Here is a 16,664-nt window from a genome sequence, read left to right as displayed (position 1 = left end):
CCTCACTGTTTTAGCTGTATGGAGATAAGAAGTTTATCCTATTGGCCAGTCTGAGCAGGGCACCCCTGTGATGCCCTCTGTAATCAGAGCATTTGGTGCGGGGATTAGATCATCTTGATTGCAAAGCAATCCCTTACAGGGCTGCAGAAGTTTCAGGCTCAGCACGAACAGGGCTTTTTCTTCAGTGTCCCTTTGGTCCCAAGGGGAGCACACACACCCAAAACCTTTTATTATGTAGCTTTGGTGACCCCAAAATAAAATACAGAGGTTGATAGGTAAGGACTAGGCAATCCCCTCCTTGCCCCTCACTTTTCCTTCTTCAAGGTCAACAAGAAAGGATGGCATATGTCCATGGTTGCCTTTTCTCTACTTAAAGTGGCCTGCAGCAGCCTCCTTTTCAGGAATGCAGCATTGACAAAGTTCATAAATGCTTCTTTGTCGACTGAGCCGTGCGGCTCGGCCCCCAGAGTTATCTCAGATAGCACAAATAAATCTGGCGGCCTCCAGTTGTCTCAAACAGGCATTAGCTCCTTCCTCCTCTGTCTCTGCTGCAGAATTTCCTCTTGGCCTGAGCAGCACGGACTCACTCTGCTCATTAACATGGTCTGTTAAGTGCTGCCAAGCCTCTAGCAGTTCAGTGTGTCTGCCCCCTTCATCACTTTTCTTTGTTCTAAAAGGCTGTTTCTGAGCCACTCGTGTTCCCGCAGCCCTGCCTCCACCCCTTTCCATCACTGGGTGTATGTCCATATGTAGCGTTTGAGTGTCTACGGTCCACATGTTTAAAGAACATTCTAAACTACCCACCGTCCAGAGCGCTCCTGTAGTCTATTCACGGAATACTCAATCCCATCCTCCTCTTCGCCCCCCACCATTTACCCCAGGAGCCCAGACTCAGGAATGGTACCCTCTAGGAGGCAGAAATCCCGGAAAGACAATGTTAACTTTGCCATGAGACAAAGACTCCTTCTTAGGACTTTTCTCTTGTCCAGCACATGCAAAAGACATTTTGTTCTTGGTGCCCAGGGATGAGTAGGCATACTCCACCTCAAGGAGTGATTCATAGTGTCCAAGAGAAACACTGTGAGGATGTGTATCCTATGCATTGGCACAGGTCGGGTTTCTCCCAAGTGCCTTGTTCCCACAGCCATGAGGAAGACCCCACTGTTGCACCAGGCAGACCCTGCCCAACATAGTCTCATGTCCCCTTTGCAAGCAAGAAATCTTAGGCTTCCTCCCCTGTGCACGTACTGTACTGCTTGGGGATACAAGAGGCAGCGGGTGTTGTGGGGCTGCTTTTTAAGCAGTTTCCTTCTCTTAGGGGCTCCTTTAACCTGCAGGAGAGGGTGGAGAGCTACACAGGGCACAGGCTTGCTTTAAGGGGTTCTGAGTGCTAGAATATTGAGGAGCACTTCAGACTGACTTGTAATCCCTGGTTAATACATAATACCAGATTGTCCTCTGCCTTGCTCAACCCCTCCTCTCCCACAATGATGATAGATGATAGATAGATAGATAGATAGATAGATAGATAGATAGATAATAGATGATAGATAGATGATAGATAATACATACATATATATACTATACATACACATATAGATATGCATACATACATACATTCATAGATAGCTACATAGATACATACATGCTATATAAGTACACACACATATGCATGGATGGATAGATAGATTCACGAAAAGAAAGATGCATACACATATATCTAAGTACACTCATACAGAGAGATAGATATATAGATAGGTGATAGATCAAATTATAGATAATAGATAGATAGACAGACAGACTGACTGACTTTAAAAAGACCGCCCCCATATCACTGATAGAGGAGAAAGCTTGGCTTTGATCATTAATACCTCCTATATCTGCTTGACACCAGATCAACAATTTCAGGAAGACAGAGGAGAAGTGTCTTAGCCCGGAGATAAAATACAGAGAACACCACTTGGAGGAGACACTCGGAGGGAAGGACTCTGGGGTGGGTGCACATTTCCCGTTCTATTTCATTTTGCCCATAATATCAGCCAGTCAGGTAGAGAAGTAGGAAAGTAAGCTTTGCTACTTAATTCCCAAAGAGAAGTTTGTATTCTTGTCAGTGAAACTATTTTAAAAGCAGACCTGAAGCCCGGACAGAACCAGGGTTCTTGGGAATTCTCAAAAGGTGTTGATTTATTTACTGCAGTTAAAGCATAATTAGTTCTCAGGGGATGGGGTATCTCTTAAATGCTTTACTACCAGCATATTGGTTTTCCGAGTAATCAGAAACGTGTGCGGTTCAAACAGACGCACGGTAAGTAGAAACAAATGTCAGACACTGTTGTCACTTGGAGGTAGAGACAAGGTAAGGGAAAGAAACAACTTGATAAAATCGTCCAAAGAACTGTGTCCTGGCAGTCACACCAAGCACCAGCCAGGAGGGTTCCCACTCCCCTCTCCACCCCTGCCCCTCTCCACTCCCTGGCCCTTCACCAGTATTTGCTTCACCCCTGTGCTGGTTCCCACCGAAGGCTGTGAGGGAAGCAGCACCCCTCCTTCCTACAGCTCCGCAGATCATTGGCCCTTCCTGGCCACCGTGCACATGCACACGCTTGAGCCTGTTCTGTCCGAGTTGCTGGCCCTCCTCTATGCGTCCGTTCTAACTGACCAGTTTTTCCCACCATTTGCAGGTTGATGTTTGAGATGCCGCAGGAAATGGGCTTAATCGCCATTGCAGTTCGGCAGACCCAGGGCAAAGGTCAGTCACCTTTTGTTATCATTGCTGTTATTTTCCTTTCCGAAAATCCACAAGTCACCTGGTTGGGGAGCTTGGTATGTGCTGAACTCTGAGACCATTCGAGTTAGACTCTTTCCATTTTAACACCCGCTACCCCTGAAATGGGGCAGGGGAAAGGAGAAGGCCCACTGACTTCAGCAGAGCACGGGCAGTCGCCCAGTCCACAGTTCGTTAACTGTGCAGTGTTTGCGTTTGATGGCTGTCATGCCTGCTAACCTACGTTCCCCATACATCCCATGGGCTGTGATGGAAACAAAGTTCTAAGACATTTATTCTCCTGAAGTCCTTGGTGAGGGTCTTTGGAGTCTGTAATAAGCTTATATCACATCCAGAGGCCTCCCCGCCCACCAGCCCCCACTGGATCAGTGCCCACTCAAGAGTAAAGAGCCGGTCTGGGTTTCCACCACCTGCCCCCATTGCAGACTGACAGTCAGCCGGCACTGTCCCAGAGCCATGCTGGGACTAGCAAGGGCAGAGACCTCGCCAGCATCTGTAGGAGGCATGGATGAGGCTTTACAGGAACATGGGTCATGTTCCTGCCAGCACCAGACACCAGACACCAGACCATCCACATCCATTCCTTGCTGAGAGCAGAGAGATGGAAGATGGCCACTTCTTTGATTTGAGCATATGACAAAGAGGAAAAAATATTGCATAAAAGCTATGGGATTTTATATACATATATGCACATACACACACACTATATGTGTGTATGTGTATACATGTATATATATGAGAGACTGACTGACCAGGTCTAGCTATGTATGTATGTACTTCAGCTCCCAGACTTCTTGCTGCAGCCTCCCACGTGCTGAAATTGCTGATAAACACCACCCGTGCCCACCTGGAGTTGCAGTGCACACCAGCCATTCCCACCAGAGATGGTAGAGTTCTTAAAAAGATACTCTGGTTCTTTTTTTTTTTTTTTTTTCCGGAGCTGGGGACCGAACCCAGGGCCTTGTGCTTCCTAGGCAAGCGCTCTACCACTGAGCTAAATCCCCAACCCCTTAAAAAGATACTCTGGAAGAATTTTAATTAACCTATACTTCTCATTTGATTATTTTCTTTTCCTAACTTCAGTTTTAAAAAACAAGTAGCAGCATAGAGACTTGCTAACAGGGATCATGCGTGTGTGTTCATATATGCATGTACATATAGATATGTGTGTACATGATGGTGTGTGTATGTACGTGTATACATGTGCGTATGTGTGTACATATATGTGTGTGCATGTGAGTATGTGTGCATATGTATATGTGTGTATGGTGGTGTGTGCATGTGTATATGTACATTATGTGTAAACATGTATGTATACATGTGAGTATGTGTGCATGGTGGTATGTGTATGCATTGCATATGTACATGTATTTGCGTGAGGATGTATGTGTGATACATGTGCATACATTTATGTGTATTGAACATGTGTGTGGGTATGTACACTTGTGTGTACATCAAGTGTCTTTCTGTCATTGAACCTGGATCTCACCTGTAGGCTAGACTAGCAGGCTCCCAAGCCCCTGAGAATCTATTTGCCTGCCTGTCTCTCTTCAGCACTTGGGTTACAGCAAGGGCATCACCACATCTGGCTGTACGTGTGTGCGTGCCCGTGTGCGTGCGTGTGTGTGTGTGTGTGTGTGTGTGTGTGTGTGTGTCTGTGTCTGTGTCTGTGTCTGTGTGCGCGCGTGCACCCGTGCGTGCACATGTGCGTGTATGGAGGAACCTTGGTTAATCTCCGGTTTATTTATTAAGGCAGAGTCTCTTCATGCCCCTGGAGTTTGACCATTTTAACTCATCTATCCAGCCAGCACCTGGTTTCCCCTTCCCCTGTATCCCAAGTACCTTCATGCTGGTGTGACAACCACTCTGTTGTCAAGCCATCTGCCCAGCTTCATGCCTGTCCTTTTACGTGGATGCTACTGATTAGAACTCAGGTCCTCAGGCTTGAGCTGTAAGTGCTTCACAGACTGACCATCTCTCCAGTCCCCAGGGATTGCTTGTTTAACACTCAGTCCAGAGCTCAGGCAGGACTTGCCTATCGTGTTTTCAATCCAGCACGAAAACAGTGTGAAGCCTTTCACACGGCTATCACTAAAGGCACGGCTCGGCTTTCCATGCTCCTGGGCCACACAGCCAGTACCCCTGGAAGCACTGCTTTGCAAAAGCAGCTTCCATGGGCCAGTAGCTAGTCCAGTCACACTGCTTTGCCGTTTTTTACCCACATGCCCGACTATGGTAGCACAGCGTTCAGACACTGAGAATTTCGGGGGCAGCAGTGGGGAGGAGGTGCCCGTGTGTGCGGGTGTTTGTACAGGTGTGGTATATGTATGTCCACATGGAATCCAGGACTCAGCCTTAGGACTGATCATTGGGAGCAGACCACCTTATTTATTTTTATTTATTTATTGAGGCAGTGTCTCTCTTTTGGGGACTTGGAGCTTGTAGATTCGGTTAGGCTGCTGCAGCCAGAGAACCCCAGGGACCTGCCTGTCTCCACCTCCACACACTGGGTTTTAGGTACACACCAGCACGCTCCTATACCCAGTACTGGAGACTGAGCTCAGCCCCTCACACTTGTGTGGCAAGCACTTTACTCACTGGGCTCTCTTCAGACTTTGAAGCATTTTCCTTTCGTTGAGTTCACCCCAGAACATCAAGGTGTGTTATAAAGCTGGAACAGACGCGTGGGTCGTTGTTGTCCAGGAGTGCCCACGTGGGACACAGTATTCTCTCAATGGGTCTGTCTTCCAGGAAGGGGCCCGAATGCCTGGCTGAGCCCCGTGGGATGTGCCCTTTCCACTCTGCTAGTCTCCATCCCCCTAAGGTCACAACTGGGACAAAGAATTCCATTTGTCCAGCATTTGATGTCATTGGCCGTGGTGGAGGCAGTGCGGTCTATCCCGGAGTATGAGGTATGTGTGGCGTCACCGTCCTGCCCCTTCCTGCGGAGCCTCCAGCTTGGCCTTTCTGTTTGCAGCATGCGTTTGTACAATCAGCAAAGCTGTCACCACAGTGCGCACGGCACCATTAGGAGTGGGTAGTCATGGCTGGGGCCGTAGCTCAGGGGTAGAGTACTCACTTGGCATGCTCACCATTCACAGTGCCACTGTGGGTGTGGCTTCCACAGAGCATTTTCCAGAAGCCATTCCCAGGCTCTCTGCCCAGTTTCTGAGCATCCTAGTATGGACAAGCTTTTCTTTTTCTCGTAATGAACATATTATCTCAGGCTGTTGGGCTGGGTGGGAGTTCTCTGTGTCTTCAGTTTTAAAGGGGGCTGTTTTATGGACCTAGACAGCTTCTCCATCTCCCCCAACTCTCACGTCCACATGACAGAGCTGCTCTTTGTGGTCGATGGAGTTCATAGCCAGGTTTGTTTGATGCTGTCTCCCCCCCCCCCCCACTGCAAGGACGGGTGTGCTGGCATCCTTATCCTCCTTATCCTTGCCCGAATGACCCCACTCCTGGTTACTTTTCTCTTAGTGTAATAGGGTACCATGACCACAGCAAACTTTTAGAAGAAAAGATTCATTCTGGCTTACAGTTTCAGGGGGAGGAGAGTCCACCATGGCATGTCCTATATACGATGACTTCCATTTTGAGTGAAGTTATTTTTGTTTCTTTATACAATGTATTTCTTTGTTACCTTTATACAATGTATTTTGATCCTCTCACCTCCTACTTCATGTCCCCAACTCCTACCCCACTCCCACCCTTCCCTAACACACCCCACTCCCAACTTTGTTTTCTCTTAATGTTTTTTTTATAATCTACTGAATCTGATTAGCGTTCCATGTTTGTGCATGGGTGCAGGACCATCCAATGGAGGGCAAACAACCCACCAGTGGCCACACCCCTAAGGAAAAATGGTTCTCCCCCTCCAGCATTCATCCACCGTAATAGCTCCTTAGCTGTTGAAGGGGTCGTGTGATCCCTTTCCCCATCCATACCAAATTGTGGTTGGTTCAATCCGGTGCAGGTCTTTTTCAGGTAACCACAAATGGCCGTGTTTGACAGAAGCCCTCCCCATTCTCTGGATCTTAGGTTCTTTCTGCCCCACCTTACTTGATATTCCTTGAGCCTAGAGAAAGTAGGAGATTTCTCTTAGACATCCACTTAGGGCTAAGAACTTATAGTCAGTTATTCTTAATGTTTTGACCAGTTGTGAGTTCCTGCGTGAGCCACTGCCCTCTCCAGAAAGAAATGTCTCCAGCCAAGGTCACAGAGCAGGTGTAAACATATGTAAACACATATAAACATAACCAGTTCCATGACAGTCTGACAATGTGACCATTTAGGAAAACACCAATAATAGGTCTCATGCCAGGGCCTGAGACCTCCCCAAACATGGGTTTTGGCTCAGGTTTACAGTATCGGTCATGAATTCTCTTCTAAGAGAAAGACCTCCAGTGCAATCATAAAATGGGTGGCACGTCTTGTCTGGCAGGTATATAATAGGACATTCAGAGTCCAATTCTTGATAAGACCGCTGATGTCTTTTCTCTTGCATCAGCCTATGTAACACATCTGGCACTAAGAAATCTACCCAGCCAGGAGGACGTCCCCATCAGATCAAGACTGGTCCCTCACTGCCCTGCAACCAAAGTGTGTGATGTCTTCATGCAGGGTCTTCCTAGTTAGCGATGGTGGGCAGCCAAGAGCAAGTGACAATAGCCTGCTGTTTTGGGAGCCTTGGGAGCCTCCCTGACTTGTGACGCATAAGTGTCCCTGCGTCTGACACTGAGATCTTGGCGGGGGTGGAGGTATTAAATTATAGACTTCCACGTCTTTCTTATAACCTCGGTTTGGGTTAATTCTCCCCCCACCCATACATTTTACTCCCAAGTCCTCCCACCCTGTCACTCCTTAAGCTTCCCCCCTTGTATGGCTCTAGGCTTTTCTTTTACCCCCATCTGTTGTACCCCCACCGGTCATGCACCATGCCCCCACCCCCACCCCCACCCCCACCCTGTACCCACCCTATAGCCACATTATAACCTCCTGGCTTCTGTAGGTGTCAAGTTAAACATACAAAACTAAAGATCCCCAGCTAGAACCCACACACCAGAGACAACATACCGCGTGGGTTTTTGGGCCTGCGTGACCTCCACGAGGGGAGTTAGTTTTGACGGGCTGAGTTGACCTACACAGAAGAGCCACTGGATAGTGGAAATAACCTCTGCTCCTCCCTTTCTCTATGGCCTTCGCTGGGGTGCCTACTTGTCTGTAGTTGGATGTCACTGGCAGTGCACAAACCAGGATCCATTTCCACATAGTAAATTACTGTCACTGTGACGTGGCCTCCTTTGTGATACCAGGCCATCTGCGTCTGCTTCCTGTGGCTTCTGTCCCTCCCCTGTGCTCCCTTGTCCTCCCCCATCCTCCCCTGTCCTTCCTGTCCCCCCCTGTGCTCCCCCGTCCTCCCCCATCCTCCCTGTCCTCCCCTGTGCTCCCCTGTCCTCCCCCATTCCCCCCTGTCCTCCCCGTCCTCCCCCATCCTCCCCTGTCCTCCCTGTCATCCCCCATCCTCCCCTGTCCTCCCTGTCCTCCCCCATCCTCCCCTGTCCTTCCTGTCCTCCCCTGTCCTCCACTGTCATCCCCCATCCTCCCCTGTCCTCCCCCATCCTCCCCTGTCCTCCCTGTCCTCCCCCATCCTCCCCTGTCCTCCCCTGTGCTCCCCCGTCCTCCCCCATCCTCCCCTGTCCTCCCCTGTCCTCCACTGTCATCCCCCGTCCTCCCCTGTCCTCCCTGTCCTCCCCCATCCTCCCCTATCCTCCCCTGTCCTCCCCTGTCCTCCCCCATCCTCCCTGTCCTCCCCTGTCCTCCCCCATTCCCCCCTGTCCTCCCCCATCCTCCCCTGTCCTCCCCCATCCTCCGCTGTCCTCCCCTGTCCTCCCCTGTGCTCCCCCGTCCTCCCCCATTCCCCCCTGTCCTCCCCCGTCCTCCCCTGTCCTCCCCCATCCTCCCCTGTCCTCCCCTGTGCTCCCCTGTGCTCCCCTGTCCTCCCCCATCCTCCCCTGTCCCCCCTGTCCTCCCCTGTGCTCCCCTGTCCTCCCCCATTCCCCCTGTCCTCCCCCGTCCTCCCCTGTCCTCCCCATCCTCCCCTGTCCTCCCCTGTGCTCCCCCGTCCTCCCCCATCCTCCCCTGTCCTCCCCTCTCTTCCCTGGGACCCCTATAGCCCTTTTTCACCCCAGCCCTCACTTCTCTCAGTGTCTTAAAGCTCTGTCCGCCTCCCCTCTGAACTAAAGCCCCTTTCCCAGCATTCCTTCCTCTAGGCACAGACTTTGTCGCGCACACCCTGATCCCTTATTGTGAGTTCCCAGCAGTTTGATGGCGGGGTTGGTTGTGCTTGGGTCAGTGTGGGCCACAGCACTTTACATATAGGAAAGGGGTTGTTCTGAGCGTGAGGAGATGGGGAGCAGCAACCCAGCCTCTCCCACCGAGGGCCAGCAGCACTCAGCCAGCCTGTCCCTTGTGTCCCCTGTGGTTGCCAGATGCTCAACACCAAGTATCCCAGTTCTAGTCAGAAATGGGCAAGGAGCACATGTGAGTGCTGCTTCTTGCTCCCAACCCGATGGCTGTGTTGGGGCTTCTAGGCCAGCTAGGATCTGGCAGGAGGAGAGGAGAGGACAGCTTTCACGGCAATAGTAGTCCACCAGCATAGCATTATGGGTGCCCAGAGGTGCCGCTCAGGAGCCCTGCAAATCTAAGCAGGAAAGAGGGGCAGCCAACACAGGGATAGGCCAGTGCCAAGATGAGCTCAGCCAGCGGGGAAGGTGGTTCGCAGACTTGGAGGCCAACAGCCACAGCTCTCAGCCTCATGTTCTCAAACCTTGGCCCTCCTCCTACCTGGTTTGTGCCTTACTGAGAGGGTGACGGGAAGGGAGTGTGCAGAGTCAATGCTGAGTGGGCCCTGTCAGTTTTACCTTCCAGCTCCAGCAGGTACTTTAATACTGTGTTACTCGAGGCCAGACAGACAGCTCAGTAGTTGGCTGCTCTTCCAAGGGACTTGGGCCTGATTCCCAGCACCCCCATGGCAGTTCACAACTGTCTGTAAGCCCAGTCCCAGGGGGATCGAACACCCTCTTCTGGCCTTTATGGTTCCAGGCCTGCACAAGGCACATAGACACATGCAGGTAAAACATCTATATGCATAAAGAAAGTTTAAAAAATACTGTATGGTGCCCCACAACTGTCTAAAGCTGGAGAGGGCTAATTCCCTGTCCTGTTAGTTTCAAGAATATTCTGTTCACCTTCCGTCTCGCTGCGGGCTGCCCCGTGGTCGACTGCTTAGTTAGCCTGCAGATTCTCTTTAGGATATCACTGCGGGCTGCCCCGTGGTCGACTGCTTAGTTAGCCTGCAGATTCTCTTTAGGATATCACTGCGGGCTGCCCCGTGGTCGACTGCTTAGTTAACCTGCAGATTCTCTTTAGGATATCACTGCGGGCTGCCCCGTGGTCGACTGCTTAGTTAACCTGCAGATTCTCTTTAGGATATCAACTTACGAGTGAAGTGGCCCAACGATATTTATTACAGCGATCTCATGAAGATCGGCGGGGTTCTGGTTAATTCAACACTTGTGGGAGAAACATTTTATATCCTCATTGGTAAGTTTTTAACACTTTTCCTCCAGCATTTCTTAATACTAGCAAAGCCAGCAAAAATTGAAATGTCTTACGCACGCCTATATCTGAAAGAGCAAGTGGCGATATGAGATGATGTTTCTAGCCTTGTAGTTATAGAATGTGAGGAATACAGAGAGGATCAGATGAGTGAAGGCTTAACAGGCCTTGTCTGGGCTGTGGAAACTGCCAGATTGTCACACCCAACAGATGTCTCTCCGTGGGTTTGCTGCCCACGGGGCTTGAAATGGCCTAAACAAATGCTTTGCCATTTTATAATAAGCAATAGGGTGCTGTCTGGGGTGCTTAGCCTGACTGTGCACTGGACCCATGTAGAATCACCTGGAAAGAGAGTCTGGGTGAGGGACCGTCCAGATCAGGTTGGTGAGCGTCTTTATGGGGAATTGTTAACTGAGGTAGGAAAACCCAGCCTGTGGCAGCGCTATCTCCTACTTTTTTGCTGGGGTACGGTAACAGGCTATGGCAGTATCTAAGACAGGTCTGCCGCCAGGCTTGTGTTCTTAGCCATGAAACATTGCCTTTCTAGCCTTAAACAAACAAAAAACCCCCAGCCAGTCAAACTAAGATAGTGTCCCTGCCCGCTTCACCCTGGCGCATCCATGGAGGAGGAGGCTCCAGGAGATTTCAGAGGTTTTTAGGATCCTGACATCCAACCACCAACGTCCCCTGATTCCCAGTAGAGCTCACTTGTCACTCCGAGATCAGCAACAGACACAGCCGTGTGCTCGTGTTTCCAGTGCCGGCTGAAGAACACAGGCTGTATGTTTCCAATCCTGTTGCCACTGGCAGTGTTTTCTAGGCCAGCTACCCCGTGCCTCTAAAGCTCCACAGCCCACATTGAAACGAGCCATTGTACGAGATGCAGATTCTGACCAGCATCCAGGGTACTGAGTCCAGCGGACTGCTTCAGAGAGCTAAAGGACAGGGCCCCTCTGGTATGGGCAGAGTGTGTGGCTTATGCTGTATTCTTAAAGCTTTGGGAGGCCGGGAAGTCCAGAAGGCAGGTTTCAGGGTTAGCAGCAGAACGTTCTGGCTTCTAGAAAGATGTAGCCCAAGTTGACAGTAATTGATAGCGTTATCTTCCCTCAGACTTTTAGTTTTGAATGTTAGGAGAATTTGTACCATTACCTAGAACAGCAGCTCTCAGCCTTGTTAGTCAAGATCCCTTTGGGGGGGTCACATACCAGACACCGTGCATATCAGATATTTGCATTATGATTCGTAGCAGTAGCAGAATCACAGTTATGAAGGAGCAATGAGATAACCTTATGGCTGGGGGTCACCACAACACGCGGAACTGTATTAAAGGCTCACAGCATCAGGAAGGCTGAGAACCATTGATGAGGTCAAGCTGCTTTTTGAGAACTGTTTGTTTCTCTCCAGGCTGTGGATTCAATGTGACTAACAGCAATCCTACCATATGTATCAATGACCTCATCGAAGAACACAATAAGCAGAACAAGGCAGGCCTGAAGCCCTTACGAGCCGACTGTCTCATAGCCAGGGCTGTGACCGTGCTGGAGAAACTGATTGACAGGTTTCAGGACCAAGGGCCCGACGGCGTTCTCCCCCTGTATTATAAATACTGGGCGCACAGGTCAGCCCCCACTCGCTTCTTTCTTTTAAAATTCCTTGAAGTCAGCACTCGAGTTTAACAGGCAGGGCTGAGCACAGGTCTAGATAGTTACTTCTTAACCCTGATGGGAAAGCCCAGTGAGTACACCTGAACAAGCCGGCCTAGCAGGAAGAGGGGCCAGCGTCCTGGGAGGATGAGTTGGGAGGACCATGCCACTGAGAAGAGCTGAAGTCACTTTAGTGTGGACCGTCTGAGCGGTAGATCCTTCTAGATCTCAAGGTGGGATCCCCATGGCACAATAGAGCCACACGTGCACCCAGCGTCTACCAGGTCTGTACTCTGTACCGAGGCCAGCCCCACATGCTAACACTTGTTCCCAGCCCCCTCCTGCAGCTGAGGTGTGAGAGCCGCAAGTGTGTGAGACAAGCCTCTACCCTTCCAGACATCCTGTCTTCGAGCTTAAGAGAAGGTGGGGCAGCATCATAGAGTCAGTTCTCTTCTGTTTTCACGTGGGTTCCAAGGAGTGAACCGGGGTCACCCGGCTTGCAGGGCAGGAGCCTCACCGACTGAGCCAGCTTTCTCCTCCCTGCGTAGTGAAGTCCTTTCCTTTCTGAGTAGCTTATGTTCATTTTGATGAGCAGTCGATTTGGGTTATGACATCTCACACGTTTACAACGTAAATCTGACCCATGTTCACCTGCCCCCAGTACTCCTTCTTGTCTCCCCTGCCTCCTTGGCTTCCCTGTCCACTTTCCTGTCTCTCTGCACATGGAGTTAAGAGTGCTCAGGGTGAGGAGAGGCACAGATCACCAGCATTGTGATCCGGTACTCAGAAGCCCCAGCCCAGCCCTGTGGCTGCCCGAGTAGGTATTGAGGTATTTTACAGGAACAGATAAGGTTAGAGGTCATTACAGTAAGCCCTAGCCTGTCCCCAGAACCTATTCCCCTGTAATGGGGACTCACTGAGCAAGATGTTCCAGCCTTCCGTCGCCTCCTGTGACCCTGGTATTGGTGTGCTTCCTTTTCAGTGGTCAGCAAGTCCGCCTGGGCAGCAGCGAGGGGCCACCGGTGTCTATCGTGGGTCTTGATGATTCCGGGTTCCTGCAGGTCCACCAAGAGGGTGGTGGGGTTGTGAGCGTGCATCCAGATGGCAACTCCTTTGACATGCTGAGGAACCTCATTGTCCCCAAGCGACAGTAAATGCCGCCTCCACATCCCCAGACAGCTGGGGGTTGCTGCTGTGCAGCAGTGGTGGCCGCAGCATCAGGGAAACTGCTCCCAGGATGTCCTGGGAGGTCAGAGCAGGCTCTGCTTGCTCTGCTGTCTCTGCCTGCCTAGGGCCTGGGAAACTCATGCAGTCAGACCAGCGCTGTTGTTAACTCTTTAGGTTGCGGGTTCTCCGCCCCCACCCCCGTCCCACCCCTGGGATTGGGTTTTTGTTTTTTATCTCTGTGGTTTTATTGGGTGTATGAAGGGGCATCTGGTGAGGACTGATGGATAGGTGAAGAAGAATCAGTTTAGCTTAGGAGTTTAGTTTGCCTTGCGTGTGTAGAAGAGCTCTTCCCCACATGGCCTGGATCTGTGTGTACTGGGGGAGAATGGGGAGCAAGGGGGTGGGAATAGCGATGAGATTATACAAATACCCCAAGGAGTGAAGGCCGTTAGCCGTCTGCTGTTAAAACGAGGGACCCCACAGCTCAGGTGAGTGCTGAGTGCTGTCCCAGAATGCACAGGCATTAACTTACACCTTGGGTTGTTGCTGGTTTTCTTAGTCAGGTTGGGCTTCTTGTAGTAGCCTGGAACACAGGACTGAAGGATGGCCGCAGAGACGCTGCTAGCCAGTGTGGTCCCCTTTCCAGGGTCAGATGTGTCACGTGTAGATGTTTAAACCATGATGGTAGCTTCCTTGGAGGCAGAGGCTTGCCCAGGCTGATGGAGATATGGGCTCACTGTCTGGCCCACACAAGGGAGGGTTCTTGGAACTTTTAAACCCATTAGTGACAGGCTCTGTTTGTTAGAAGTGGCTCTGCACCCCATCAGCCTGTGTCCTCAAGCAGGAGACTGCAGCACTGTACTGTAAAGTCATGATTCTCTGCCCCCGATTTCCTAACGTCAGGAAAGAGACAGAGATTGACACAAACTGCCATCAGTTTGGAGAGATATATGTGCATGCAGTGTGTGTGTGTGTGTGTGTGTATGTGTGTGTGTGTGTGTGTGTGTGTGTGTGTGTGTGTGTGTTTAAAAGGAGATGTTCAAAATTTGATGTGCTAAAAGTCTCCGTGGAAGAACAAAGGAGAGGAAGCCTTTCTAGGTTTGTGCTTCCAGATGTGCTCCATGCTTTTCCATGTACCTCCGGTCTCTGTGGAGCTTGTGAATCATACCATCGCTGCCCAGCCTAAAAGAACCAGTTCCTGCTGCACTCCTGCTTCCTGCCACTTCCACTGAAGTGGGTGGAAAGGAAACGATGGAACAGAACACTTAGCTTTGAACAGGATCCTCGTCACAAACGAGTCCCATCTTTACCCAGCTTCTACAGTCAGGCCCACCCCAGAAAGCAGAGTTTTCAGTACGGAAACCCAGCCACCTTCAGCCTAGCACAGACAGCCCCATTTGAACCAAAAATAGCAGGGTGAACTACGTTGAGGGAATGCAACATTAAAAGAACTTGAAAGTAACTTCTCTGGCAAATAAGACTTTGATTAAATCTTTTCTCAAAAGAAAAAGATAAATGTATAAATTTTAGTTCCGGTATTTTTTTTATTCATGTGAGTTTAAATAACACTGTTCACCACCCAAAATTACAAAAATGACGGGCCCTCGAGGGAGCATCTGTAAAATATCATCAAGAACGAAGATCTCCAGGCTTGATGTTGCAAAGCTTCGTCCCTCAGACCTTGTAATATAAGGCCGTTCCTCTCCCAGGGCCACCATCACTACATTTACATTTCTATGGGGGATTATTTAATGAAAAACATGTTACGGTTTAGGCTGAAGGCCTATTCTGGATAGTTCTGCTTTGGGGAAAAATGTTATCATTTAATTTCCTTTCTGTAAGTTAAAACTAATGAAGTGTGGTCCTGTCAGAGCAGACAGAGATGCTCCGGGCATGCCGATTGGGTGTTCTTGCTTATGCAGACCTGGCACTCCTGGTCTTGAGAGACAAAACGGCCTGAAGCCGATGCTGTATCTCCCATTAGCCTGACTTTGCCTCACATGAACCAAAGACTTCAAACTCCATATCGTAGAGAGCATTCTGCTGTCGAAGGTGTGAAGGCTGCCACTGTACCTGCTGTGTGCGTGTGTGTGTCCGTGCCTGCCTGCGTGCGTGCGTGCATGCGTGCGAGTGAGGTGTTTACAGACTCAGCATCCCGAGATTTCCGGGAGCTTCACAAGTCTCCTAACTTTACTGCCTCGTAGTCTTGAGGTGCAGCCACCTAATCCCGAATCCGCCTTTGCTGCAGAGCAGGTTACACAGTATAAACCTGCTTACCCCAGTATAAACCTGTTCACAAATCTACCCCTGGGTGCTGGAAGGCGCACAGAGCAAAAGCTGGGTTTCACATGGCTCAGCTAAAGCCATGAGGGAGTCCGTACAGGGAGAACTGTGTCCTGTGGATCTCACCGCGGAATGATGGGACCCAGCGTGGAGGCAGTGTCAAGTCGGAGGCTTGGACAAATACACACCCGGTGAGGGATGACAGACTCTGGGGCTCCCCTATACCTAGCACTCAGTGTGGTAGTCCCCTGTTCTCTCTCGCCTGACACTTCCGGAATGCAAGAGCAGAATCTTGGGGGCTTTGCTATCCTGACGTGCCAGAAATGGGACATTCTCATTCCTGGTTCATCTCTATGCATCTTTGAAATAAACCAAAATGTAAACCTTGCTACTTTTTTTTTTTCAAAGAATCATCTCTGAAAAGAATTACTGTAAACCAATGCCTATAGTCATTCTACCAAAATAAACAGGATTTTCACTGTGGCTCAGACTCACTCTTGCTTTACCTCAGCTTCATTAGGAACTGTCGGTAGCTTTTGATTACACTGTTAAACATGCTTTTATAACAGATCGCATGTAAGAATTCAGGGACCTGGTACTTTGTGAGCTTTTATGTATTTTCGGCAGAAAGGAAATCTTACTAGTGGGTGAAAAAAAAGGCTCACAAAGGCTCAAAGCACAAACAAATCTTTTTACCGAAATGAGCGCCTGCCGACTCTGTTCTTTCAGGGTGTTTCCTTTGTGAGAACTGATCAACTTTCATTGAAGATGCTTCTGTCCCAAGATTTTTAATGTTACATGTCTCACCTGTGTCTGGGATCAGCTTGCATCATGTGCTGTAGATAACCCAGAGGCTGCCAGACCACCTTACAGTTCTAATGGACTGGAACATGGGTAGATGTTTTATATGTGTAGCCTGTCTCACACACATGTATGTGTGTGTGTGTGTGTGTGTGTGTGTGTGTGTGTGTGTACCCACCACACACTGGTGACACACACCACACCCCACTATGGTTTAAGGGAGGAAGCCCTGGACTTCTGAAGGGTGAAGGGAGCGGGGGTGGGGTGGGGACCCTGGCCCTTCCACCCCTTCCTGTCTCTGCAGAGGTATGAGTGGAATGGCTTTTCTAGAAAGGGGCTTCCAAGAACATAAAGAAATTCCTTTC

At 50.0% G+C, this 16,664-nt stretch overlaps 1 protein-coding gene across 14 annotated transcripts in view; it reads left to right on the top strand.

Annotated features, from left to right (window-relative positions):
• Positions 1 to 15,981, top strand: part of Hlcs (holocarboxylase synthetase) — a 179,839-nt gene extending 163,858 nt beyond the window's left edge. For all 14 annotated transcript variants that reach the window (XR_015632704.1, XR_015632703.1, XR_015632702.1 and 11 more), the window contains 5 exon segments: positions 2,682 to 2,749; positions 5,537 to 5,697; positions 10,276 to 10,390; positions 11,810 to 12,023; positions 13,031 to 15,981. Coding sequence is in view for 10 of the 14 variants with exons in the window: in XM_087575905.1 (XP_087432031.1) it covers positions 2,682 to 2,749; positions 5,537 to 5,697; positions 10,276 to 10,390; positions 11,810 to 12,023; positions 13,031 to 13,202 (730 nt within the window). In the remaining 4 variants the exon portion in view is untranslated.
• The last annotated feature ends 683 nt before the right edge of the window (positions 15,982 to 16,664 follow it).

This window comes from Rattus norvegicus, chromosome 11 (genome assembly GCF_021556685.1).
Source record: "Rattus norvegicus strain SHRSP/BbbUtx chromosome 11, alternate assembly SHRSP_T2T, whole genome shotgun sequence".
Taxonomy (NCBI): Eukaryota; Metazoa; Chordata; class Mammalia; order Rodentia; family Muridae; genus Rattus; species Rattus norvegicus.
This window is presented reverse-complemented; position numbering and strand designations above follow the sequence as displayed.